The sequence below is a fragment of the Ahaetulla prasina genome, chromosome 10, assembly GCF_028640845.1.
Source record: "Ahaetulla prasina isolate Xishuangbanna chromosome 10, ASM2864084v1, whole genome shotgun sequence".
Classification (NCBI taxonomy): Eukaryota; Metazoa; Chordata; class Lepidosauria; order Squamata; family Colubridae; genus Ahaetulla; species Ahaetulla prasina.
Window position 1 is genome coordinate 22,323,598 of NC_080548.1, and position 26,126 is coordinate 22,349,723.

The 26,126-nt window shown below is 42.1% G+C and overlaps 1 protein-coding gene across 1 annotated transcript; it reads right to left on the minus strand.

Moving 5' to 3' along the window:
* Window positions 1-1,174: 1,174 nt before the first annotated feature.
* IL20RB (interleukin 20 receptor subunit beta) lies at window positions 1,175-24,663 on the minus strand. Its single transcript, XM_058195870.1, has 7 exons — window positions 24,328-24,663; window positions 19,807-19,933; window positions 14,844-15,034; window positions 12,941-13,065; window positions 7,316-7,466; window positions 5,566-5,711; window positions 1,175-3,376 (listed from the first exon to the last, which is right to left on the minus strand). Exons 1-7 carry the CDS (start codon window positions 24,383-24,385, stop codon window positions 3,248-3,250), a joined length of 927 nt encoding a protein of 308 aa, XP_058051853.1. The 5' UTR covers window positions 24,386-24,663; the 3' UTR covers window positions 1,175-3,247.
* Between the last annotated feature and the right edge of the window lie 1,463 nt (window positions 24,664-26,126).

The following is a 26,126-nucleotide window of genomic DNA, read 5'->3' on the forward strand; positions in this document are numbered from 1 at the left end:
GCATTTTCATTGCGGGAGGAGGAATAGCAAATGGCGACCTTTTTTTTTTAAAGTCCTGGCGCATGAAACCCACCAGGGCTGGCTAGGAAATCCATCCTTCTCCTCATGTCAGTTGAAATGCAGAGAGAGAGAGAACACAAATGTAATTTATGGCTTTTCCAGGCACGTGAGATCACCGTTAGGATCGTCACCTGATTCGATCAAATTTTAGTCGATCGTTTCGGATCTTAAAATCAAGAATTTGTGTTAAGATTTTTTGGGGGGGGGGGTGTGTGCGTGGGTGTGACATGTTCCGAAGCAAAACGGAAAAAAAAAAGAGAGGTTCTATGTTGCCGCAGGGTTTGCTTTTAGAGATGGATTTTGCTTTCCGTAGCACGGAATGAATGGGGGGGATTTGTAATCTGCAGTTTGTAATAATCGTTTGCTTTAAAGGGAGCTGTTACAGAGTGCTGCCGGCTTCTCAATTCAGGCAGAACTCACTCACTCTGTATATGTGCAGTATGTTCCTTCCCACACTGGGACAGACCAGGTGCTTCAACAGAAACACACGCATATATACACACACATACACATACACACACACACACACACGTTTTCTGAGGTTTTCGCGGGTGTTTGTATGTAGGTCTTTGGTTATTCGGGTTTTCTCCCGCGTAAAATTGAAGTGTCTTGGCGACCTTTCGACAAAATCCCATTCGTCATCATCAGGCTATAAACACCTAGCCTGATGATGACGAATGGGATTTTGTCGAAAGGTCGCCAAGACACTTCCAATTTTACGCGGGAGAAAACCCGAATAACCAAAGACACACACACACACACACGATGGCTCAGTGGCTATGACGCTTAGCTTGTCGATCGAAAGGTCAGCAGTTCAGCGGTTTGAATCCCTAGTGTAAAGGGGTGAGCTCCTGTGACTTGTCCCAGCTTCTGCCAACCTAGCAGTTCGAAAAGCATGTAAAAAATGCAAGTAGAAAAATAGGGACCACCTTTGGTGGGAAGGAAACAGCGTTCCGTGCGTCTTCGGTGTTTAGTCGTGCCGACCACATGACCACGGAGATGTCTTCGGACAGGGTTGGCTCTTTGGCTTTAAAACGGAGATGAGCACCACCCCATAGAGTCGGGAACAACTAACACATAGAACCTTTACTTTTTTATATACCTGCAAATTCCGCAAATTTAATACAATATTTATTGTTCTTAAAAATGTAATTCTAGGTTACAAATGTTTGCATGGTTACCTAGAAATAATCTTTAACATTTGTAATGGAATAAAGACGAACAGACTATCAATTCAATATTATTATGGATTATTTTTTATATATTTAAATTAGATCTAACGTTCAAATCATGAATCATAAATCGCATTCTGATTCTGTTCTATTATTGCAAACCATTGCTATTCAACCAGGCAGCAATGTTCACAGCAATTCTAACATTTTCATTTTCTTAAATGACAGACTTAACTGCCTTAAGGCTGAAAGAAAAATCTGATTGATGGGAAAAAAAGATCAGCTACAATTTCTAACTGGCCCCCTTCCTCCTTGAAACTATGGTTAACAGGTTGCCTTTGATTTTTAATAGAGAAGAGTGTTTTTTTAATAGCTGCATGGCAGACCATGATTTTCCTGGTGCTGTTTTTTCCTGCCTGCAGAATCATGGCACAAAATGCTGGGCTGATTAAGATTCTGCCTTTTGTGCACTTGTTAAAGGTACAGGCAGACAACATAAGGGAAAAATTTACCCAATCTAAAAGGCTCTTGGACATCACTATACAATCTAGAGTTTGCTCTTTTGCTAGAGTTGTTGAATATTATGCATAATATTCTTAGCACCTCATGCTAAGGCATAAGCTACCTATAAGTCACAACACCTGGATTTTCACAATGCAATAAGCTGAAAACTAAACAAATCATATCATGACTTAGTGTGAAATGTGAAACAAGCCACTCAACTTATGTGAATTTGCCAGAGCTTGGTTCCCCTCCCAGCCCCATAGTCATAATTTTGCATTATCTGATGCCTTCCCATACATTAGTTTTCAGCCATAGCAAATCTTACGAGTGATCAGGCTGTAAATACAGATACACAATGAGATATCTAGCTGTTGTATGGCTGATATAAGAAATATACAAAGGTTTACATCCATCTTAAACCTCCAAGTATGCGAACTGAACTTAAAATTCAGAGGTAAAGCCACAAAGTAAATAAAAGCTCAGCCCCATATTTTAAATATGTGTTTAAGCATTTCAGTGCTTGCATGTTATAAAGCACAAGGAAAAAAAAATTCATTTAAAATCTCACCCAGGAATAGAAAGCTTCCGAACTTTGAATTCCAGTTCTGCAGTAAGCATTTCAGCTTGTGGAAAACTCAAGATCTGGCAGTTGGAAATAAGACAGCTCTCTAGGACCCTCGGAAAGGAGAGGGAAAAAAAATACTCCACAAAATACAGCCAGCAAGCCAGCTATGAGTTAATGACTTTTGTACTTGATTCTAGAACTCGCATGAAAAAGAGGACCTTATCTAGATGAGCTGATTTGCAGTCATGTGGAATGACAGTATCACAACGAATAGTCAGCTCAGCGTAGGCCATAATGCCTAGGAATGGTTATGATTGAGCCTTTCTTTGAACAATTGATTGAATAATCCACTAAATCTCAACCCAAATTTCTGAGTTTCTGGCTCTCATTGATTGCCTTTCTGTAATAGTAGAAATATGGCGGCATCTAGATCACCACTGCTTTCTGAAGACATCAGAGCCCTCACAAAATGGTTGTAATAAATAATCCCCCAAAAGAGCCATTTCATGCAACTTGCTTTCTTATAGAGGAATATGCTGTACGACTAAGACAGAATACCTCCTGGTATTTTCCTCTGTTCCTCCTGGCTTGCAAGCATGAATTAGAAAACAGACTTGGACTTGTGAACCTCTTTCCAATGTTACCTTTCTAAGGAACCGGAGGAATGGGATTGGCCCAAGATCCTTACATCCCAATTAAACATTCAGTAAGTGGCTGTAAAGATGGTCTGTTTGTTACCCACAACCTGTCTACACTTCTCTGTCAAGTTACAGATGAAGAAATCTAGGTTGCTGGAACCTCTTCCTGATATCCACATATATTTTGGTTCCCATCTTTGCGCAATCTGTCCTTCTCAGTAGAAACCGTGTGGTGTGCCTGAAGAGGGGTCAAGAAGGAGAGCAAGACTGCTAATCTCAGTTTGCCATTAAGTGTCTTCAGGGTGATATTAAAGAGTTTCATGGATCCAAAAATGAAGCAAAATCTCTTCGGAAGGCAACACTTGCACTGATTCATCGCACTTCTCCATCTCTTCTCCCCTCTCCTTTAGTATCTTAGCAGGTGATGCTGTTAGCTTCTAGAAGAAGGGGGAAAAGGGTAAGCTAAGTAGAGAATACCTAGAAACATCCTTTCTACTGCAGAAATCAAATTCACCCACAGAGACGATGATGTACCTAACATTCTAATACAAACACTGTAGGAAGTTAGCAGCCACCCCTCTCCTAGAAAAATGAAATATTTCAGAAAATATTAAAAGGGCAGAATATTTCCCCAAAAAGGGAGGCAGAAACACAGCCCCCACCTGTGTTAATGGGCCATTAAGGCCTGAGCCAGTCCATTCTACATAACGAAGATAGGATTAGTCTTCTACCCATCTAGCAACAGAATTCACCACCTGGCACCTGGGAGACAGACAACCTACTAAGTTAGCTAAGACACACACACCCCGCCCCCTGGCAGTCTGACAGCCAATGGGATACATTTCTTGTACAGGAACGGGAAGCTCTAAGGTGATGCCCAGAGAGGGCATAAAACCAGGGAACTCTCAGCATCTCTGTCCTTTTTCTTCTTCATCCAACATCATCAAGGCATGTGATCCTGCCCACCATTAAAACCACCTTTACAAGCAGCCACCATGTTTCCAGTGTCTTTTTCCCCACTTGGAATTGAACCCAGAAGGATATTTCTTCCAACAATACAGTGCAACCTCTAAGCATCAACAGCCTGCTGATACCACAGCTTTTCCCAAGACGTCGTCCTTAAGATATATCACATTATGTTTTCCAGAATTCTCAGCTCAGAAGCTGAGAATTCTGTAAATCTTTGTCCAAAGGATTTGGACAAAGCCAATTTGGGTAAAACTAAATAAATATAAAACTATACATGTTCTGTCCCAAGTGTCTTTTGTTATTTTGCGCTCTAAACGTCTGTAACTTATCTTCTAATGCTTAGCATCAAATGCTCTGTTAATCTAACCACCCAGGTTATACCAATCTAAATCCTACGTTGGCCAAAGAGATCCCTCAATCATCTTGGGAATCCTTTCAGAAGGTGAAGCATCAACAGCCTGGACTGGAATGATACAAGTTTGGGTGCCTGTTAAATGGGATTTCAGATGCATTCTCAGGAAAACAGGACAATACAAAATCTTCATAGAAAAATAGCGGGCTATAAATGCTAATTAAAAACTTGGTTGTTTTCTTGCAGACTCAAATTAGGTAACATCATCAGCACGAAAACAGCCAAGCTCAGAGAGCACCAAGGATCCCTCAAACTCCTATTACACAGAAGAACCTACACTTATGAAAGTGCGCCTTCTCCAGCATAACACTATTAAGTACACAGCCCGATAGCCAGTTTAACAAGTCTCCCTCCAGTCTGTGAGATGACATAATTTGCCCTTTCTTGCCAGCTGATGTCTATTACACCTCCTTAAAAAGGCGGCAAGTAATGCTGTCCTGACAATTTTAATGCAGAGATAAGCTGAAGGATAATTCGTTGGTGGAATTCCCCCTTGCAGGGATGATCTCACTCATTGCTCTTCCTAATGAGGGGTGAGGCTGGGCTCAGAACTTCATTGATGGGGGTGGGGGATTTCCTGCTTTACTGGGAAACCCCCCAATCACCACACAGATCAAGCAATGCTCTCCCCACTCAACCCATGAATAATGATTCATAGATTATGTCTTTATTCAACATTGGTGTCTGATCACACCTGCTGCTCAAGATAAAATGGATATTCAGAGAAGTCACCAAATGGGATTGGAAGTGGGGGGAGAGAGAGGGAGGGAAAAAAGAGAGAGGGGGAGAGAGAAAGAGAGGGAGGGAGGGAAGGAAAAAGAGGGAGAGGTAGGGAGGAAAAAGAGAGGGAGAGGGGGAGAGAGGGAGGGAAGGAAGGAAAAGAGAGGGAGAGAGAGAGGGAATGAGGGAAAAAGAGAGGGAGAGGGAGGGAGAAAAAAGAGGGAGAGAGGGAGAGGGAGGAAAAGGGAGAGGGAGTACACATATTACAGGAGCCAAAAGCAAGAAACTGGTCATATTCCATCAACCGGTTGCTGCCGATCATGCATCCTGTGTAGCAAGGTTTGGGTTGGGAGATAGATGTCTACATTTCAATACTGAATGGGAGACATATGAAATGGAACCGTCTCCGCTTTGGGCTGGGAAGCAGATGAAAGCTATGTCCTTAAAGAATAATAGCAAGGTATCTTGAGCTCCAGGCAGATGAGCTCAGAAGCACAAATGAGAACACCGAGCAGAGCTTCTTACCAAAGTATCTGGAAGGACCTCGTCTGGGCAGAAGGAATACTGGCAGATCCGACAGGTTTTCCAAGCAAGAAAAGGAAGGACCAAGACAGCCACAAAAAAAGTAACCAGGAAGAGTGGGGCAAAGGTCAACAGTATGACTTTGGCATCTGGAGGCAGAAGGAAACATCAATATCTCAGTGAAGGCTTTGCGTTGAAAATGTTTAGACACAAGAGAGGTGGGCAGCATAAAAAATTAATATAAATAAACAAATGGAATATAAATGCATTTTGCAATCAGCGTTCTCAATAGCTTTTAAGCATTCTCCAAACTGCTTTTCCCCTGAGCAAGTTCCTTCTGCAGATATCTCTTGGACATGTATTCCTGGCAAACCTTTCCCAGATCAATTTATCCAAAAAGGAATTTCTATTCACAATTAATGAACAATTAATAAGTGGAACGACTTGCCTGCAGAAGTTGTGAATGCTCCAACACTGAAAATTTTTAAGAAAATGTTGGATAAACATCTGTCTGAGATGGTGTAGGGTTTCCTGCCTGGGCAGGGGATTGGACTAGAAGGCCTCCAAGGTCTCTTCCAACTCTGTTGTTGTTGTTGTTGTTGTTGTTGTTATTATTAAATAGTTTAAATCATTTGGCTTTGCTCCCTCTGGAGCAGGGATTCTTAGCCTTGGCAACTTTAAGAAGTGTGGACTTCAACTCTCAGAATTCCCTAGCACACATCTTAAAGTTGCCACAGTTGAGAAACACTGCTCTAGAGCAGGGGTGTCAAACTCTATTTCATTGAGGGTCGCATCAGGGTTGTGTTTAACCCAGAGGTGAAATGCTCCCGGTTCGGACTGGATCAGCTGATCTGGTAGCGATGGCGGCAGGTGGTTTGGAGAACCGGTAGCAAAAATCCCTCCCCCACTCTGCCCAGCTAAACCGCACGATCATCAGAGGTTGTTTTTTTTTTTACTTGTAAAAGCATTTTTTCTTCAGCCGAAAAAATGCTTTTAAAAGTAAAAAAAAAAGCCTCTGATGATCACGCAGCTCAGCTGGAATCATCAGAGGCTTTTAAAAGCATTTTTTCTACAACCTCTTCAGCTGACGAGATTGTAAATAAATGCTTTTAAAAGGCCCCTCTGACAACCCAAGCTGAGTTGCCTGATTGCCAGAAGCTTTTTTTTCTTTTAAAGGCAAAAAAAAAATGCTTTTAAAAGTTAAAAAAAAAAATTGGCCACGCCCACCCAGTCACATTACCTCCCCCACCAAGCCACTCCCACAGAACAAATTTTACATTTCACTACTGGTTTAACCATAGGGCCAGGTTGGGCGTGACCAGGCTGGGCATGGCCAGTTCGACATCCCTCATGTCGGGAGCGCCTGTGGCGGCCCAAGTGCTCCGCCAGCAAAAACGGGCTCCTGAGCTCCATTTTTGCCAGCAGAGGCACCACGGGCCGGTCCTTTGCTGTTTCCAGGGCAGTCCCGCAGGCCAGATCTAGGCGCCCTGTGGGCTGGATCCAGTCCCTGGTCCTTGAGTTTGACACCCCTGCTCTAGAGCAGGGGTCTCCAACCTTGGTCCCTTTAAGACTTGCGGACTTCAACTCCCAGAGTCCCTCAGCCAGCAAAGCTGGCTGAGGAACTCTGGGAATTGAAGTCCACAAGTCTTAAAGGGACCAAGGTTGGAGACCCCTGCTCTAGAGAGTCCATGCAATCAACAGCTTCTCAAAATCTGTAAGCCCGTCCCGCCCCTTTTATCCACCTTGGTCTCACCTTCCGATTTCACGCACTGCACCTCGCTGAAATTGCTGCTCCTGTTGATCGCTTCCACGTAGGTCTGAGCTTTGACACAATATTCAGCTCCAGGTTCCATCGTTTCCAGATGCACAGTGGTGGTGCTTTCTCTCACCACTTTGCGGTAAACCTAGGCGTGTAAAAACACGGAATGAAAAGCAAATATAGGCTGAAGGAAATTTCCACGTGTTAGGTGGAAATAATCTCCTTAGCTAGATTGGTTTGCCCTTCTCCGGACCCCTGTTACTAAACAAGAAAAACAATTGCAGTGTTGTTGTTGGGTTTTTTTTTGTTTTTTTTTGCAGGATGCCTACGGGCCGTGATAGCTCAGGCTGTAAGAAGCCTGTTATTAGAACACAGCAGCCTGCAATTACTGCAGGTTCAAGCCCGGCCCGAGGTTGACTCAGCCTTCCATCCTTTATAAGGTAGGTAAAATGAGGACCCAGATTGTTGGGGGGGCAATAAGTTGACTTTGTATATAAATATACAAATAGGATGAGACTATTGCCTTATACACTGTAAGCCGCCCTGAGTCTTCGGAGAAGGGCAGGATATAAATGTAAATAAAAATTAAAATTTTTTAAAAAAAATCCAAAGGAAAACAAATGGTTTTAAATTTTGGGTTTTTACACCCGAGGTGGGTTTCAGCAGGTTCTGACCAGTTCTGGAGAACCAGTAGCAGAAACTTTGAGTAGTTCGGAGAACCGGTAGTAAAAATTTTGACTGGCCCCACCCCCATCTATTCTCTGCCTCCCGAGTCCCAGCTGATCGGGAGGAAATGGGGATTTTGCAGTATGCTTCCCCTGCCACCCCCACCAAGCCATACCCACAGAACCAGTAGTAAAAGTTTTTGAAACCCACCACTGTTTTACCCATTGAAATGTTGTTATACACGAGTGGTCCTCAAATTATAACCATGCATTTAGTGACTGTTCCAACTTATAATGGCGTTGATCAAAAGGATTGCTGACCGTTTTTTCACACTTGCAGCATCCCCATGGTCACATGGTCAAAATTTGGATGCTTGGCATGTATTTAGGATGGCTGCAGTGTCCCAGAGTCATGGGATCATTTATTTTTATTTTTTTTGCAACCTTCTGTCCAGCAAAGTCCATGGAGAACCCAGATTCATTTCACAACTATATTACCGATTTAACAACTGCAGTGATTCGCTTAACAATTGTGGCTAGAAAGGTCTAAAAGGGGCCAAAACTCACTTAACAAACAGTCTTGCTTAGCCACAGAAATGCTGGGCTCAATTGTGGTCCTAAGTCAAGGACCATCTATATTTTGAGTATGGGATTCAACCTTGAGGTTTAGAACAGTAACAAGGAGTGAGGAAAAGGACACGCTGGAGCGTTTGTAGGCGAATTCAGGTTATCCAACTGCTACGTGTCTCTTGGGTCTGATAGCCATTTAAGCGGCTCGGGGAAGTTAAATCATCCCGTGCTGCAATATACTGCTTTATTGATTTGCAATTTGCAATCAGTAAAACGGTTAAAAGAAAGAACGGGTGAAGAGGAAAACCTGTTGTGGTCCGTCAGCAGCCTCCAGTGCTGGCAACGGAGTCGGACAGCGATGAGGCTGAGGTGAGGCCAGGGCCATCGGGAAGTGAGGTGCGGACTCCAGAGCCTCCAGAGACTGATCGTAGTGAGGAGGACGAACTGGAGGAGCCTGTTCCTAATGCACGCATGAGAAGAGCTGCCAAAAGGCAAGAGCAGCTCAGGCAGAGAGGACAACTCGGGAGTAGGGCCAAGAGATGATTGGCCTCTCCCATAAGGCTTAATAAGAGACCAGCACCGGTGTTTCAGTTTGCCTTGCAGCTGTGTCTTCTGCTTCGTGTTTTGATAACTTCTGAACATTTATCAAGAAGGGCATTTGGCAATTTGCCTAATTGGACTCAGGTTTGTGATAACTGAAGAATTTGTGTTTGGGAGGCCTTTGTTTTACTTTGAGTTGAACGCCGCTGGGAATGAGTTAATTCCCAGCTGTTCGAATAAAGTTTATTTTATCACGGACTGAGTTTGTTGCTACTTACTTGGGTCTGGGTCACAACAAAACCCAAGCAGCACCAAAGGAACGACAGAGAAAAACACAAAAAGAACAAGCCTAAACCATGCACGAAAGATGCAGCCTATCAAAAAGATGTTTTAGCACCACACTAAAATACCAATAAAGAAGGGATCCAACTGGGTTTCCTAAGTTAGCCCACAACTTGGGTGTTTGGCAAGGACCCCTGCCTCTAATTTAGATGGCTCTCCTGCCCATCAAACCAGGGGTGAAATGCTCCCGGTTCGGCCGGATTGCCCGATCCAGTAGCGGGTGGTTTGGAGAACTGGTAGCAAACTGGTAGGAGAACTGGTAGCAAACATCCCTGGCCCCTCCACCCATGCCTACCCAATCGCCCGCTTGCTTGCTTGCCGCTTCTTTCCAGCTTGCCCGCTTTTCCCGCCTGAATGGTAGAAATAGGTTGCAAAAATATGCTTTTAAAAAGGTAAAAAAAAGGCTCTGACGATCACAGCTGAGCCGTGGGATTGTCAGAGCCTTTTTTTTTTATTTTTAAAAGCATTTTTTACAACCTATTCAGCTGAATAGGTTGTAAAAAAATGCTTTTAAAAGCAAAAAAAAAAAAAAAAAGATTGCACGCCACAGCTGATCACACACACCCCTCCGCGCACTGTTCTACTTACCCCATGCTTCCTTTTGGCATGTACTGTGCACGCGCGCACCTCGCATTTGATGCATGGTGTGCACTGTGCACACATGCGCACAGCGCGCGTTTGGCACACAGCGTGCGTGCGCAACCAGCAAATCGGTAGTAAAGCGGTTCAAATTTTACCACTGCAATGAACTATTTCTTTCTGGTCCAACATTACAAGCAGCACCAAGTAGCTGGTTCTAGTATCTCTCCAAAACTCTGAAAATTCTCCAGACTTAGGATTCTTTGGGGCATTGTGAGACATTAACATCACAACCGGACCTTCTCCTGAGAACTTCCATGGCAAATACAGTCAATTGGCCCCAGTGGGAAGAAAGCTATGCATCAGAGGCTTCTTTGACCAGGCACCCAGGTGATTTTGGGCTCTCCAAGTATAGTAAAACAATCCTTTTCTTGCATTTCAACTAATAACAACTCCTATTACATAGAAGTACTTCTATTTATGCATCGTTGCTTTTCTTGGATAGTTCAGTGGCTTCTAACTCCTTGTGACCTGAAGGAAGTCAGTTTGCCAGGATGGTGTATCTGTGCCTGCTTCTCAGAGTTCCTATAACCTCCTACTTGTATCATCAGTGCTATTATCTAATTTTCAATTGTCTTTTTTTATTGCCTTTGATTTTTTCCCAAACATCAAGCTCTTTGCTAATGACTCTTGTCTTTGCATCTTATGTCCCCAAATATTTTACATTCAACTTCTTTCTTAATGCTTCCCAGGAGCTGCAATGGTTTCTCTTTATCTGATGTTTAATGATTTGTTCTTCTCGCAGTTCTAAGATACTCATAAAAATTTTCTTCAGTCCCAAATTCAACTGTGTACATTTTTCTTTAGTCTTTTTGACGATCCAGCTTTCAGAGCCATTATGTTACAACTGGGAAAACCACAGTTGATTGTCGGGGTGAGTTTATTTATTATTATTTTTATTCCCATATATAATAAATGGGGGGAAAAAATAGCAATAGCACTTAGCCTTGTATACCGCTTCATAGTGCTTTTACAGCCTTGTCTAAGCAATTTACAGAGTCAGCCTATTGCTGTTGTGTCTTGTCCGCTCTCACCGCAGCCGGGGTCTGCTTAACTGCTCCCGAACACGGAGGAATGTATGCCTCCCGGCCCCAGTTCTGGCTCCATGCCCAGACAAGCTGCAGAGGAGGGGGCACCTCCCGGTCCCAGCCCTGGCTCCATGCCCAAGCAGACTGCAGAGGAGGGAGCATCCCCCGGCCCCAGCCCTGGCTCCATGCCCAGGCAAACGGAGTAGCTAGACCCCTCCCCCTCCTCCACAGCATGTGAGCCTGAGGAAAGTTTACTTCCAACAACAGCTGATTGGAGTGACCCTTGCATCAGAAGATTGGATAGGCGGAGGCAAAAGAAGGAAGGGAGGGGCAGGCCTTAATGAGTGCTGAGTCATGGAGCCACACCCCATGGCCTATATAAAGGATCTGCTTTCTGGCAGTCTCTGAGTCAGGCAAAGTCGAACTTATCTTGCTGAAGTCACTTACTGGTCTCCTGCCTGCTCTGAGGACTTTGCTAGGACTTTGGGCAGAGCTGCAGAGGCAAGCCTGATTCGGATTTCCCTGACCCGGCCGTCAGCGGAGGAGTGGGACACGACAATTGCCCCCAACAATCTGCATCCTCATTTTACCGACCTCGGAAAGATAGAAGGCTGAGTCAACCTTCAGTTGGTCAGGATGGAATTGCCGGCAGTCAGCAGAATTAGCCTGCAATACTGCATTCTCACCACTGCGCCACCATGGCTCTATAATGGCAGTGGGATTCAAAAGCAAGTTTTGACAATGGTTGCAGAGAGGTGTAATGATATGGGAGAATAACCTTGGGAGACAGGGGTCAGGGGAGCGATCCTATCTAGGGAATAGTCAAATAAGAGAGGACATAACCTGCAGCTGCATACAGGCAGTAGTCCTTGACTTACGACTGCAATTGAGCCCAAAATTCATTTGCTGAGACATTCATTAAGTGAGTTTTGCCCCATTTTACGACATTTCTTGCCACATTTGTTAAGTGAATCATTGCAGTTGTTAAATCAGTAACAACTGGTCATTAAGTGATTCTGACTACCCCATTGACTTTGCTTGTCAGAAAGTTGCAAAAGTTGATCACATGATCCCGGGACACTGCAACCATCATAATATATATCATACTAATATGAACCAGTTGCCAAGTATTTGAATTTTGATCACCTGGCCATGGGGATGCTGCAACGGTCATAAGTGTGAAAAGTAGTTGTAAGTAATATTTTTCAGTGCTGTTGTAAGTTTAAACAGTCACTAAATGACCTGTTGTAAGGTTGAGGACTACCTGCCGTATAATGAGCAGAGAAAGAGGCTCAAAAGAGATTTCCTTCACCAACACTGCTGTAAAGGAGACGGTGAGAAATTCGAACTTTCAAGCTTCGGTTAATGTTGCCTTACAATGAAATCGAATTAGCTCACCTGGTTGTTTTTCCTGCCTGGTCTACCTGAGAAGGCTGGCAATAGGTGAATGCGCTCCTATTTCCAAACAAGATAGCTGACTTGCCACATGCAGGAACCAAAATGATCCCATGTCTGTGCAGGTAGCATTATATGACAGGAAATCTCAAAGAAAGGCAGATGAGTCACAGCACTGCATTCAGACTTTCAGTCAAAGCTCAGGGTGACTTAATGATTCAACCTTGCCCAGTAGAAAAACGTTCCTGTCTTTCAATCCATCTAAATCAGGGGTATCAAACTCACATCATCATGGCGGCGTCACGTGACATATGGGAACTTTTTCCCCCTTCACTAAACCGGGCGTGGCCAGCACATGACACATCCAGCCCGTGAGCCAGGAGTTTGACAGCCCTGATCTAAATGAACAATTGCAGATCAGAAGCAAGATCAGAACTTACTGTAGATTCTGGGCCTTTCTTCCAGTAAAATATCCAGAATTCAAAGGCAGGTCCCAGGTGTTCCAATTCTGCTAGCAAGTGATATCCATCAGTGGTGACGGTCAACATTGGCGGAATGAGGGATGCTATAAAAAAAAGAAGAAAAGGGATTCACATATTCAGTCGGTGGGAAAAGGGAAGGTTGGAGACGGGACAAAAATTGCTCAGAACTGTTGGGTCCAAGAATGGATTCTTGAGGAAGGGCTGTACCACTGTCTCCTTCAAGGGAGGTGTGGATTTTTTTAAAAAATTTTTTTGTTTACATTTATATCCTGCCCTTCTCCGAAGACTCAGGGCAGCTTACAGTGTATAAGGCAATAGTCTCATTCTATTTGTATATTTTTTACAAAGTCAACTTATTGCCCCCCCAACAATCTGGGTCCTCATTTTACCTACCTTATAAAGGATGGAAGGCTGAGTCAACCTTGGGCCGGGCTTGAACCTGCAGTAATTGCAGGCTACTGTGTTCTAATAACAGGCTTCTTAACAGCCTGAGCTATCCCGGCCCCTTTGCCACCACGTGGACCTGACCATGTGGCTGTGACCAACCAGGAAGGACCTAAATAGGTGGTTGGGTTTTATGTTCATACACTTTGTAGCAGGTGTCATCAACTCAACATTGTGACTATCAGGGCATCCCCTGGTTTCAGAAAAGATGCCCTATTAAATGAATATTTAGAAATGCTTCAAAATTATGGACAAGTTGTCCAAATCTAATGAGATTTAGAGCAGGGCTGGTTTTATTTGGGAAGTTATTTAGGATTTATTTTTTTTTAGATACGGGCAGTGGTGGGATTCAGCCAGTTCGCACCACTTTGGGAGAACCGGTTGTTAACCTTCTGAGCAGTTCAGCAAATTGGTCATTGGAAGAAATCATTAGGGCAGAGAACCGGTTGTTGAATTACTTGAATCCCACCACTGGATACGGGGCTACTGGACATCTGATGAGATGTATGACCTACCAAAAAGTCATCATCCTGCCTTAAAAGAAGGAAGGGAGGAAGGGAGGAAGGGAGGAAGGGAGGAAGGGAGGAAGGAAGGAAGGAAGGAAGGAAGGAAGGAAGGAAGGAAGGAAGTCAAAGATAAGAATCTATCAGGAGTAAATTCAGCCCTTCATCAGAGGACACCTCACAATTTAATGACAGTGTGCTGAATTTTTTTAAAGCAAGATCCCCTAATTATATTCCTGAGACAGCAACTTTTGTGCATCCTCTATTTCTCCTGACCTATTCCTGATTATTTTTTTTTGGTTAGAAAACCCTTAGGGCTAAAGTGGGGTAGAAGCTGAGTTCTATCATTAAAGCCAGCAATCCTGCTTGGACTTGAAATGTTTCCTGGGTTGTTTGAATGTCGTATTTGCCCCCAGGGGCCTTCTGTAGTAATAAATACGGTAATCTGTTACTTGTGCTCTGGTTCTAACTAGATAAGATAACTGCAGTGGCACTTTATGCTGAATGGATGTAGCAACCTCTTGTGGCCCAATTCCTTTCCATATGGTCAATATTAGTCTTTTCCTCTTTCCATTGAGTAAATGGACTCTTAAAATGCATTATTTCAGCTGCCTTTTCTTTAAAATAGAGTCCTTACTCTGTTTATGCTGGCTTAACTTTTCTGATTTATTGCTCCCAAGCACTCTCCTGAATGTGAACGGTGGCTTAAAAAGCTTACTTCCCACTGAGGAAGGCTGAATCACAACCTCAGTAGAAGTTTAAGTCAGAAAAAGCTGCCACTAAATCCTGCCCCACCCAATCCAGCCGCTTTAAATAGTTGCTAGGCTTGATATCAACAAAACAAGGTTCAAGACTGGGCTCATTCAGACAGGTGCAGGGCTTGTGAGATTTCCTAACAGGGAACGCAAACTTACTTGTGACACGATTGAAGAAGCCGTTGAGTGTGGCCCAGAGGGAGGCCTGTGTCCCCATAGATGCTCTAACACGTAGATTATATGGCACAGTAGCCGATATGTCTTCGGTGATATCACACTGAGTAAGAATAACATATGTGCATTCTGCAATGGGAATCCAGCTGTCGTTGGCATAGTCTCTCTCATATTCCCTAGAAACAGTTAGGAAAAAAAAAACCAAAAACAATGCCAGCTTCTACACAGAGAACATCGGACCTTCCTCATGTTGCCTCAGGAAAAGAAAAAAAAGAAAGAACCTGAGTCATTTGAATTCAATGACATATAAGTATAATAAATAAAATAACAAGGGCCAGCTCATAAGCAACATGATTTCCTTGGTAGCCTATTTGTAACTGTAATTGCAGCTCTGAGATTAGGTATCCCTGGATGTGTATGTACATAAGTTCAAAAATGGACAGATCGACTAATGAGTGGCTCATGTGCAGCCAACCATAGAGATCTGATTCCAAATCGTTAACCTTTTAACAATCTTTAGGCCGTTAGGATATCTAAACCCTAGTAGACAGAGATGGCTCAGAGTATGTTGGAAATAAGTATAGTAACTCATTTCCTGAGCCTAAGGATAGAGCAGGGGTGTTGAACTCAAGGCCCGTGGGCTGGATTCGGCCGGTAGGGTGCTTAGATCTGGCCCGTGGGGCTACCTTGGAAACAGCAAAGGACTGGCCTGCGGTGCCTCTGCCAGCTATAATGGAGCTCAGTCGAGGTGCATGCGCCCCCCCCCCCAAGCTCTGTTTTCTCTGGCAGAGGGCTAGCAAAACAAACTAAAAACAAAACAAAAGGAGAAATGTTTCCCTTTCTGCATTTGAGCCTGCAAGAAGGGACAGGAAAGGAGAAAGGGAAAGAGGAAAGACAAAGAAAAAGAAGGGAAGGTGGGAAGAGAGCAAGGAAGGAAAAATAAGGAAAGGGGAAGGAAGAAGAAAGGAGAATGAAGAGGGAAGGAAAAAGGGAAAGAAGGAAGGAAAGGAAGGAAGGAGGGAGGGAAGGAAGGAAGGAAGGAAGGAAGGAAGGAAGGAAGGAAGGAAGGAAGGAAGGAAGGAAGGAAGGAAGGATTATAATGAGCGTGAGGAAGAGTCTGAGGGAAGTCCTGCCTTAGCACTTGGCCACCACTTGCCCTCAACATGAGTGATGTCACCCCTCTCCCCGAGGTAAAACACAACTCTGATGTGGCCCTCAATGAATTTGAGTTTGACACCCCTTGGATAGAACCTCCAGCCTCTCTCATGTAACTGGCTCCCGTTGGTGGATCTAATGGAAGGAAAAAGGAAGTTGTGGCTCTCCAGATGTTAGCTTTTTAAAATATGTTTTTACTTGTGGACCACCCATAGCTGTTGAGTCAGGCAGCATACAAATTTAACAAATGAATAAATGCAGCTGAATTACAATTCCAAATTTCTCACTATTGGTTAATACTGCCTAGACTAGAGCTATTGGAAACACTAATTTTACTACATCTGGAAGACCACAGAGTTTGTATCCTTCAGCTAAAAATTATTTTATTACCATTTCTGTTGCTACTGCTTTATAAAAATGCCTAAAGTTTAATTCATAGATATACTCAAAACTACCCAAGTTCTAAGTCATAGATCATGGTTTATAATTTTCAAAAGCCAGATTCTCACACAGTTCAGTCTTGTGGTTAAGGTGCCAGGCGAGAAAGTGGGAGACTCTGAGTTCTAGTCCTGCCTTAGCCATCAAAGCCAGCTGAGTGATTTTGGGCCAATCACTCTCAGCCAACTCACCTCGCCAGGTTATTGTTGTAGGAAAAATAGGACGACGGTGTGTTGGATACGTTTCACCACCCTGAATTACTTGTAAAAATTAACAGCGGGAGGGATATAGTTGAATAAAAAAATGAAATATCATTTTAGTGCAGGGGTCTCCAACCTTGATCCCTTTAAGACTTGTGGACTTCAACTCCCAGAGTTCCTCAGCCAGCAAAGCTGGCTGAGGAACTCTGGGAGTTGAAGTCCACAAGTCTTAAAGGGACCATGGTTGAAGACCCCTGTTTTAGTGTAATGTGTGTTTATACATAACAATGTGTGTTCATACCAGTCTTTCTAAATTTGCTTCTTTTTCCAAATTTGCTTCTCATCCTCTTCCTTCTCTCCTTCAATGTATTTTCCCACTTTTCTGGCTGAGATTTATTTATTTATTTGTAAAATTTACTGGCCACCCATCTTACCACTAAATACCTCTAGGTAGCTTAAAAAGATAAAAACTACACAAAACCTAAAAGACATAAATAAAATACTATAAAGATCCAATTACTGAGGCCCAAATTAAAAGACAGGGAGGGACGGAATAGGATGAGAAGGAGGGCAGGTGGGATCTGTTAATCTATCAAATAGCTCCAATGTGAAATCTTTCCATTGGCGTCCCAAACTAACTGGGAGAGCCGGATCTTTAGGTTCTTATGGAAGGTCAGGAGGGTTGCAGCTGACCTTGGAGGGGGGAGATGTTCCAAAGGGTAGGTGCAACAGCAGATAAATTTATTCTCCTGAACCCCGCCAGCTGGAATACTGTGGCTGATGGAGCCCGCGGCATGCCTCCTCTGCCAACACAGGTGGGATGGGCCAATCCTATGGGATGAGATAATCCCTCAAGTAATTTGGACCCATGCCACGAAGGGCTTAGATGCCTGAGATGTTAAATTCAAAGAGAATTCATTTTGCCCTAAAGATGTTATTGACAAAAATCTCATCCACTCACCCTCCTTGCCCTGGAGCAAGGAAGGGCTGTTTACTGTTGAGGACATAGCAACATGCCTTCAAGAAAGAGAGGAAAGCACATTGCTGTGGATGGCCCAAAGTACCTCCTGGAGATAATGATCTACCTGTGCTTTCACCTGTCCCATGATCTCTGTGTTTGTTCATGTCACAGGGAAAGGAGAACATAAAGATTGTAATTGAATCTTCCTTCTGGATAAAAGCATTTCTTCCACCCCAACCTGCAACCGCACATCTGCATTACAATGTGATGAAGCCCAAAGGCATGTAAGCCTGGCAGGGGATACCAGCCCAACCACGCATGTGTTCATTTGTTGCAATACTATTGCATGCCTTGCTTGCCTATACATGCAGCAGAATGCCATGGCAAAGTTTTAAGGCGGGAAAAGAGAGAGATTTCGTCACTCCAAACAGCAGAGAGAACATTCAAAATGCTTATTCTTAAATTCCTTGGGAGTAGAAAACAAGATTAGTAAAGGGGGATCGGGTTTAGAATTTTCTCCCAACATGGATGGAAACTAATCAAGGAGTGAAGCAACCTAGAACTAAGGAGAAATTTCCTGACAGTGAGAACAATTAATCAGTGGAATGATTTGTGGGAAGTTGTGGGTTCTCCAACACTGGAAGCTTTTAAGAAGAGATTGGCAACCATTTGTTTGAAATGGTATAGGGTTTCCTGCTTGAGCAGGGGGTTGGACTAGAAGACCTCCAAGGTCCCTTTCAACTATTCTGTTCTGAAGATTTTTCTCCCAATATTTCTCTAATTGCAGTTTGGTTTCTTAAGAGGTGTAGAGTAGAGTAGAGTAGAGTAGAGTAGAGTAGAGTAGAGTAGAGTAGAGTAGAGTAGAGTAGAGTAGAGAGTAGAGTAAAGCAGAGCAGAGCAGAGCAGAGGAGAGTAGAACAGAATAATTGGAAGGGACCTTGGAGGTCTTCAGGTCAAACCCCCTGCTCAAGCAGGAAACCCTAGAACATTTCAGACAGACGATTATCCAATCGTTTCTTAAAAGCTTCCGATGTTGGAGCATTCACAACTTCTGGAGGCAAGTTGCTCCACTGATTGTTCTAAAAGGAAGTAAAAGAAAAGAATATCACTCTCTAGTAGTCTAAAGTGATGCCATCTCCTCTTTTGGGAGATTTTTCCATCTTATATTCCTGCATTTGTATCCTGATTAGGAGGAATTTTGGAGGTCAACTTTTGGAACAAGTAAACCCATCCTCCACGCACACATCAAGAGGCTTCAAATCTTATCTAAAAATTGCCTTGGGGTGTCTAAGCAGCTTTCTTTGGTCAAAAAGGATATTTTTCTACTTAATTGTGAGAATTTTTTTCAAATTTCTCTCAGTGGACTTTTCTGAACTTTATTACATGGGAGGAAGCGACAGAGGATGTGACTGCTGGTTTTGTGGTGTTGTGTTAACACATTTTTCCATCTTTCCTAACTGCCTATCCTTCCTACACCATAAATGCCTAATGGAAAAAGTTATCTCACCCAGGCAGCCTTTCTAGTAACAGGATGTGCTGAATCAAATTAAAGGCTTAACCAGTCAACTTTTTCCCCCAAACAATGGTCAGTTCAATAACTATGGGAAAGTAAAGTGGTACATAAAAACTGGCGCCTATGACTTCTTAAATAGATAGAAGACAAAATTAAGGTCAGCATTATGTGATCAAGAGGCAAAATGGGATTGGCAAACCATCTGGATGCTGCAACAGTCAACGAAGAAAGCACCTTAGCTTACTTTCTTTTTTTTAAAAAAATAGTGGCCCTCAATTAGATTTCATGGAACCAAATTTCATTGATCAATTTAAGGCACCATGTGAGGCATTTCCTTTTATTTCTCTTGAATGCCCTACTAGGCAACCATCTGCTATGAGTACAAGACAAAATGGAGAACAATTCACCCTGTTCATGTTCTTCATAGCATAAATAACTTCATAAACCTCTGTGGTGCCTCCTCATTATTAGTTAACTATTGTATTGAGTATAGCAAAAAAATTATAGCTTTCCTTCATCTTGCAATCTCGATTTGTGAGACTGTAACTTCTACTTGCAGCTGGTATGATCAGTTGTATCTTAGTCCAACATATTTGGTGGGTATAAGTTGAAGGAGCACATATTTAGTTATCAGTCATGCTGAGTTGTCTTTAGGCTACTCAAGATGAAAGAAGAACTTACCCTTGAAATTCGACTGAGTATTTTACAACCTCGCCAGGCACAGTCTCCGCAACTGGGCTCCAAATGAGAAAGTGCTTCATATTGGTGGACAGAATTGTAATATTCTGAGGGGGTGATAGTAATGCAGCTTTATGTAGGGATCATCAAAAGGACATATAAAGAGAAAAAAACAGAAATTACCTCACAGATTAGAGACACTGAGATTGTTATTAGGAAATCACATCAGATCCTTCATTATTGAATAATCAATTACCAGATGTAGGTGTACGGGTAGTCCTTGACTTACGATCACAATTGAACCCAAAATTTATGTTGCTAAGTGAAGCAGTTAAGTGAATTTTGCCCCGTTTTACGACTTTCTTTGCCACAGTTGAATCACTGAAGTTGTTAATCCCATGGTTTTTAAGTGAATCTGGCTTCCCCATTAACTTTACTCATCAGAAAGTTGCAAAAGATGATCACATGACCATTTGGACATCGCAATCGTCGTAAATATGAATCAAATTGCCAAGCATCTGAATTTTGATCATGTCACCATTGGGATGCAAAAAAATGGTCCTAAGTCACTTTTTTCAGTGCCATTGTAATCTTAAACAGTCAGTAACTGCTCTGAAGAGCTTAGTTAAGTTTAAAGACTATGTTGACTTAGCTAGAAGTAAGGACCATGGGACTCAGTGGAATTTACTTAACAGAGATGCCCCAAATTTATTTTATTTTTTATTTTTATTTATTTATTTTATCACATAGTATATATAAGCATAAGCATGAAATAACTATACAATATATAAGCATATATATAAGCATAAGTATGTAATAACTATATTAATTGGATATAATGAAAGGAAACAATAGGACAGGAACGGTAGGCATGTTTGTGCTCTTATGCACGCCCCTTACAGACCTCTTAGGAATGGGGTGAGGTCAATAGTAGACAGTTTTTGGTTAAAACTTTGGGGATTTTGGGAAGAGACCACAGAGTCAGGTAGTGTATTCCAAGTAATAACAACTCTGTTACTGAAGTCATATTTTCTGCAATCAAGATTGGAGTGGTTCACATTAAGCTTAAATTTATTGTGTGCTCGTGTATTGTTGTGATTGAAGCTGAAGTAGTCTTCAACAGGAAGGATGTCGTAACAGATGATTCTATGAGTTAAACTCAGGTTATGTCGAAGGCGGCAGAGTTCTAAATTTTCTAAACCCAGGATTTCAAGTCTGGTGGCATAAGGTATTTTGTTGTATTCAGAGGAGTGGAGAACTCTTGTAAAATATTTCTGGCCAAAATATTGATCATTATATTGATGTCTGAAATGTGGTATGGGTTCCAGACAGGCGAGCTGTATTCAAGAATTGGTCTAGCAAATGTTTTATATGCTCTGGTTAGTAGTGTAGTGTTTCTGGAGAAGAAGCTACGCAAGATTAGGTTTACAACTCTTAAAGCCTTTTTTGCGATGTAGTTGCAGTGGGCTTTTAATAGAAATCAAATTTAATTAATAAACTTAATTGGGCTTTTAATAGAACTCAAACTAAATGGGTATGCAATTTAGTATTCGTTTTACAAGATACAGGTTAGAAAAAAAGAATTTTATCAGACATTTAGTATTTGTTTTACAAGATGCAGGTTAGAAAAAGTGTCTTATCAGATCTTGTACATTACTTAAGAATGAGGAAGACTCTGCGTCAATTCATTTTTGTTTAAAGATATAAATATGTGTTTGCCCATAGTTCAAATATTTTCCTTCAAGTTGTATTCCTGCTGTGAGAATTTTACATTTTCTCAGCACACATTTTATGTGCTCCTGTCTTTAGAGATGCATCCCTTTTACATTCACTTAAGATCAGTGGTGGGTTTCTACCAGTTCGCCCCAGTTTGGCGAACCAGTAGCGGTGGCAATGGTAGGCTCCACCCACTCACCCGGACGTCATCACGGATGCTCTGCGTGTGCACAGAATATTCTAACTCTGAAGCATAAAAGCATAAAAAGAATATATCTTACATAGAATCAAATACTGGCTGGGCCCAGTTTCTTTCACTCTTCAAAAGCCATAGCAAAAACATCTTAGCCCAGGTTCATATTGTACGTTCCTTCTCAACCGATAGACCCTTCAGATGGTTTTCATGCCTTGGTCACCTAGACTACTGCAATGCACTCTATATGGGGCTGCCCTTGAAGACCATCTAGAAGCTACAGTGGATTCATGAATGGAGAAGCAAGAGCACTAATAGGCACATTTTGGTCTATCCAAGTGTCGTCGTTGCTACACGAGCTGCCTTGTTGGCCAGTTGGCTTCCAGGTGCAGTTCAAGATCCTGGCTGTCACCTATAAAGCCCTTCATGGTATAAGTTAACTATGGGACTACCAATCTCCAAGTTTATGCCCACCTGCAACGTTTGGACAGAGTGAACATGCTTCAGGTCTCCTCAATTAAACATTGTCATCTTGTCTGATTGGGAAAGCATGCCTTCTCTGTCTACTGCCCCTGCCTTCTGGAACAACAATAATCTCACTTCCATATTTGTGATGGAACGCTCTATTTGTGAGCAGGATACTCTCATTTAGGAGACTATAAGTCACGGACCAAGTTAGCCTGAATAATGGGGCTGGAATGATATCAGAAGCGAATTGTTCCCAGTCATAGTCATGTATGCCAAAGACTCAGACTGACTGACCCTAGTATTAGCAATAGCACTTAGACTTATATACCGCTTCACAGTGCTTTAACAGCCCTTTCTAAGCGGTTTAGAGAGTCAGCCTCTTGCCCCCAACAATTTGGGTCTTCATTTTACCCACCTCGGAAGGATGGAAGGCCAAGTCAACCTTGAAATTAGGAAGAAATAGATAGCTATCAGAGGAAGGACACTTCTCAGTTCATACAAGGGCAACACAATGCCATTTGCAGTTTCTGATTGTCAATATTCTTCTTATTGCCAAGAATGTCTTTACTGTCTACGGGTAGTCCTCGATTTATGACCATAAACAGGACTAGAATTTCCATTGCTAAAGATGGTTGTTAAGTGAGTCACATCTGATTTTACAATTTTTTTTTGTCATGGTTGTTAAATGAATCCCTGCAGTTTCTGTGAATCGTGTGGGTTAGGGTTAGATCAATCTATCTATCTATCTATCTATCTATCTATTTATATACCACTCACGTCCCCTATAAGGTGACTCTGGGTGGCTTATAGATTATAAAGGAAAAATGGAAAAATAATTAAAATATGCAAATTAAAATATTAAAACTCTACAAAAACCAGGATTCGGACGGCACAGGGATGAGGTCTTATTGTCAACCACCTCTAGTGGTGAGCACTTCCATCAGGGCCTTAGCAAAGCCAAGTTTTAATACCCTTCCGGGAAAACCAAAAGGATAGAAACAGTTCTCATCTCCAGTGGTAGAGTGTTCTAAAGGAATGGGGCCATAAGGGATGCTGCAACCATTGTAAATAGATGCCAGTTGCCAAGCACTCAAATTTGGATCATGTGACCATGGGGATGCCACAATAGCCATTAGTGCAAGGACTAGTTGTAAGCTGTCATTTTTCTCAAGGTTTTTGTAACTTCGAACAATCGCTAAACAAACAGTTCTAGGTCAGGTACCCAGGGTTGCATGACAGTGAGATGAGCAGCATATAAATTTAATAAATAAAACGAGTCAAAAACGAGCTATATTTCCTATCCCATTTACTGGAATAATGTGGCTGGAATTGCATATTAGGAAAAGCAGTCTTGTTTATTATTTATTTATTAACTGAGGACACCTAGCTCTAAAATAACTGGGTAGCTTTTTGCCTGACACTTCCGGACTGAATCCAACATCAAACACTATACACAAGCTGAAATATAATTTTCCATAATCCCATTGTATCCTCTGTTTCCTGGCTGAAAATTACGATCGGACCATCATTCTAAGGTATTCCACTTCTTCCCACAACTGATATTATAGGAGATGACATTACAGTACAAACATTGTTCTCAGTCACCATTACAGTGTACACGAAGGATAAGTCTTACGATATTTCTCTTTAGCTGTTGGCTGAGTAGATTTAAACATACCTAGCATAAACCTGCTGAAATTAATACAGTGAATATTCATCACTCTATCAATTTATCAGGTTATTCTGTTCTTTTTTTTTTTTAACCAATGTCCAACTGTCAATTCTATTTAAGTGGCATGTTAGAAATACCTGTTTCTAAATATTAAAGAGATTCAGTTTTACACATTAACGTTGCCCCAAAAAGTTTCATATTACAAACAACAAGCCTCAACAAAACGATTTTCCTCTTCCCTAAATCCCATTGCTGGGAAAAAACACATTTGGTTAAGAAAGCTGGATCGACATCGCCTGTTCTTTGTATCCAGTTTCTACCGAACTGAGCTACAAAAGGATCTTGTTGAACTTGTTGCACTCCGGTCAAAAATAACTCTACCTTCTTTGGCTCTAAATCCATACTCTTAGAAATAATACTTTATTTATTCACTTTGCTTTAAGGGCTTGCCTGAATTGGGGTCACCACCACCTACCTGAAGCGACAAATGGCATCCAAATAAAGCAGATCATCAAGAGGAAGCATATGGCCATTTCCCTGCGGTTTAGGGACCTTGCCAAGGTATAAGCAGATCCGGCATTTTCTGCTCCTGCCTCAGGAGCAACTCCATACTCAAAACGGTTGCTTGATGTTGAACGCACGGCACCCTTTGTCGACCCTACGGGGTATCAACTGCTACTGTCGGTGTCTAGGCAGTATCGGCAGCTTCTCCTTTTCCATGTTCATCTGCATTGCTTGGAAAGGTGTGGCTAGAGCTAATTTGGGTTCAATAATAGGTTTGGGCAACTCCATTCTGGTATTTTCCTACAGGTTATGCAACTGACCTCGTGAGAAGAGAGGGAGGGAAGAGAACACTTGGCAGTTGAGGCCTGTCGATGGTGCAATCAACAACCTGGGGGGAAAACTGACTTTAAGAACTGACTTTAAAGAGTGACTTGAGTTTCTCCAGATTCTGGAGTGGAAGTTTTGATTTCCGAGGGTGTTGGGAAATGCCATCCCTGTCCTGTTTTTGTTCTGCTTCACCCACCGACAATCTTCAGTCACGTCTACGGCAAGTGCCCAACATGAGGCCAACGCCCTTTTCTGAATTTTACACACATTTCTGCCAAATTTCATCATCTTTCCCATGGCACCCTAATAGCAGGTTTAGGGGCTGACTTGCAAACAGGAGGCCTGAGTTACCACCTATGGATCTGCTGCTTACCCCATCTGTGGCGGCCATTTATGTATTTATTTGATTTTTATCCTGCCTTTATTTTATTTTATTATTTATTTATTTTACTTTATTACTACTTGTGGCTAAGACACTGAGCTTGTCGATCAGAAAGGTCGGTGGTTCGAAGCCCTAGTACAGGTCTCCTATTTGAGTAGGGGGTTGGACTAGATGACCTCCAAGGTCCCTTCCAACTCTGCTACTGTTACTCTTTTCTCTGTTACTCTTTTCATGTATCCAAATTATGTTTATACTTTTACCTGTTATCTTATATATGATTGACAAATAAATAAATAAAATAAATGAAATAAAATTAAGGGGCATGCATAAGGGCACCCGCGTGCCTACCGTACCTGTCCTAATATTCCTTTTTTACTTACCTTTTCATGTATCCAACTATGATTATACTTTTACCTGTTATCTCATATATGATTGACAAAGAAATAAAATAAATAAAAACTTTATAAGTAACTCAGGACAGCAAATGTGCATCCTGTTTTTACCACAACAACCCTGTGAGGCGGGTTGGATTGGGTTTTTGAGAGAGAGGAGGAGCCAAGCCACCTCCTAAACCAGCTTTCATTTCTAAAATGGGACTAGAATTTAACATTGTCTCCTAGTTTCTACCAAGCCAAGCCCCTTCACCACTAACACCAAATGACTTGTACGTTAGGAAAAGGAAAGGTGCCCTAAAAATACTATTTAAAGATGGGGCTTGTTTCTAGAAGCCAAATTTCCACAGGTTAGATGGGACAGGATGGTGGCAGCGACTTTAGCGAGTTGTACCTTGATGAAGGTATCTTTTCTTTTATGTACACTGTGAGCCTATGCACCAAGACAAATTCCTTGTGTGTCCAATCACACTTGGCCAATAAAAAATTCTATTCTATTCTATTCTATTCTATTCTATTCTATTCTATTCTATTCTATTCTATTCCTAATTCATATTCTATTCTATTCTATGACTATCATTAAGTGTTGTACCTTAGGATTCTTGATGAAGGTATCTTTCATGTACACTGAGAGCATATGCACCAAAGACAAATTCCTTGTTTGTCCAA